This window comes from Penaeus chinensis, chromosome 33, assembly GCF_019202785.1.
Source record: "Penaeus chinensis breed Huanghai No. 1 chromosome 33, ASM1920278v2, whole genome shotgun sequence".
Lineage (NCBI taxonomy): Eukaryota > Metazoa > Arthropoda > Malacostraca > Decapoda > Penaeidae > Penaeus > Penaeus chinensis.
This window is the reverse complement of record NC_061851.1, coordinates 33,484,259-33,486,758: the sequence shown is the minus strand read 5'-3', so window position 1 is coordinate 33,486,758 and position 2,500 is coordinate 33,484,259. Positions and strand designations below refer to the sequence as shown.

At 34.4% G+C, this 2,500-nt stretch overlaps 1 protein-coding gene across 1 annotated transcript in view; it reads left to right on the top strand.

Moving 5' to 3' along the window:
* The window catches only part of LOC125043114 (high affinity nerve growth factor receptor-like), a 22,966-nt gene that overhangs the window by 1,007 nt on the left and 19,459 nt on the right, over positions 1–2,500 (top strand). Inside the window, exons 3-4 of the mRNA XM_047639065.1 lie at positions 223–339; positions 2,235–2,413. Of these exons, the coding sequence (XP_047495021.1) occupies positions 223–339; positions 2,235–2,413 (296 nt within the window). The remainder of the gene's footprint in view (positions 1–222; positions 340–2,234; positions 2,414–2,500) is intronic.

Sequence of the window (2,500 nt, the reverse complement as noted above, 5' to 3'; positions counted from 1 at the left end):
CATATATATATATATATATATATATATATATGTGTGTGTGTGTGTGTGTGTTACATATATATATATATATATATATATATATATATATATATGTGTGTGTGTGTGTGTGTGTGTGTATGTGTGTAATATGTATGTATATATACACACATTCAAATCATAACACTCCCAAAATCAAATAAAACCAAAAATGAAAAATAACGACGACCCCGTACTCTTCCCCAGGTCAAGGTCATTCCCCGGGACAAGGTCAAATTTGTGTCAGAGCTCGGTGAAGGCGCTTTCGGCCGCGTCTACCTCGGGGTCATGGAAGAAGGTCGAGGGAAAGCTACTCAGGTCGCGGTAGGTCAATGTTACTGAGAAATGAGGGTAGTTGTTAGTTTCAATAATGCCGTTAATGTTATTGTAAGTATAGTGTTATTACCACTGTAAGTAATTTTATCATCATAACTTTATTTATTCTTAATTTTATTTACTTTATCTGTATGATTATTTATCTACTATAATTCTTATCGTTAGTATAATTATTATAATAGTTATTTCCATGATTATCATTATCATTATTCATATTAGTATTATCTATACCATTATTTTTATCTCATTATTTTGTCATTAATAATTATCATGATTATCATTGCAATTATTATTTCTATTATTGTCATTATTATTACTCATCATCATTATTATTTTTATCATTCTTAGTACTGTTGTTATTATCATTGTTGTTGTATCTGTTATTATTATTATCATTATTATTGTCATTATTATTATAGTTGTTATTATTATGATCAATATAATTGTTATTCGTCTTCCTATCATTTTTATTTTTATCAATATTATCATTATTATCTTTATTTTTTTTATCACCATCATTGTTATCAATATTGTTTATTATTGTTATTGTTATTATTATCATAATATTATTGTCATTATCATTATCAATATCAGCATTTTATTATTATTATCATCATCATCACTTTTATCATTATCATCATCATCATCCTAATTATCCTCATTGTTATGATGCATTGGCTTTATTTTCACAATTACCGTTATGATTTGCGAGTCCACACACCCAGATCCTTTTCCATTAGCAAGTTGCCCTCTCCTAATTATCTATATCTGTTACTCAGCCTTAATTAAGCACTAACCCGATCACTGCCGATTACCGCTGTCCGTCCGTCTTTATTTGCTTACAAATCAATTTCAGATAAAACACATAAAAAAAGAAAATCCTTCAAAGTATTTAAAGGGACGATGTCGCTTTCTGCTCGACTAAACATGGATCTAGTGAATGTGTGGCTGTCATGCTGCCTCTTCCCTGTCATGCTGCGTCCGTAACAAACCTAGAGTTTTCTTTAGGCTCCCCGCGATATGTCTGTCTCTTTTGAATTGCTGATTTTTTGTGACTGCTTTGTTGTGTCACAGCGGTTATTCTTTCCGTTTGGGGATGTAGGTGTGATATAGCATGCGATGCGCGCACGCGCACACACACACCCACACACACACACACACACACACACACATATATATATATATATATATATATGCATATATATACACACACACGCACATATATATATATATGTATATATATCTTTCTATATTTATCTATCTATCTATCTATCTATCTATATATATATATACATACACATACATGCACACACACACACACACACACACACACACACACACACACACACACACACACACACACACACACACACACACACAAACACACACACACACACACACACACACACACACATATATATATATATATATATATATATATATATTTACATGTACATGTATATATAAGTATATATAAGTATACACACACTCACACGCACACACACACACACACACACACAATCGGACACACACATATACACATGTATATACGCGTAGACACACACACACACACACACACACACACACACACACACACACACACACACATATGTATAAACAAACAGGTTAATACATAACTTATATAAATACTGCGACTCTACAGTGCAAATATTAATAACAATAAATATTTATATGCAAGTGTGTGCGTTTGAAATTAAATGTTTATGAGATGAAATATTCATTATTCACTAATACATTTCTACCCTTCTCCCCCAACCTTCCTCCCCCCTTCTCCCCCCATCCTTCCTCCTCCCCCTTCTCCACCCCATCCCCCTTTTCTCTTCCTCCACTCCCTGCCCCTCCTTCTGTGTTTCCACATATAGGTCAAAACCTTAAAGAGCGTTGGTCCTGAAGCCCGAGTGGAGCTGGAGCGCGAAGTGGAGCTCTTGAGTAACCTCACCCACGCTAACATCGTGAGCTTCTACGGTGTTTGTTACAGCTCAGATTCCATGCTGATGGTGTTCGAATATATGGAACACGGCGACCTGAACAACTACCTCAGGTGGGCCAGCGCATGAAAGAATATGCACGGTGTTTGTTTATGTGTAAAAGAAAAATCATGTGGTTGGTTACGGGGAAAAGAACATGC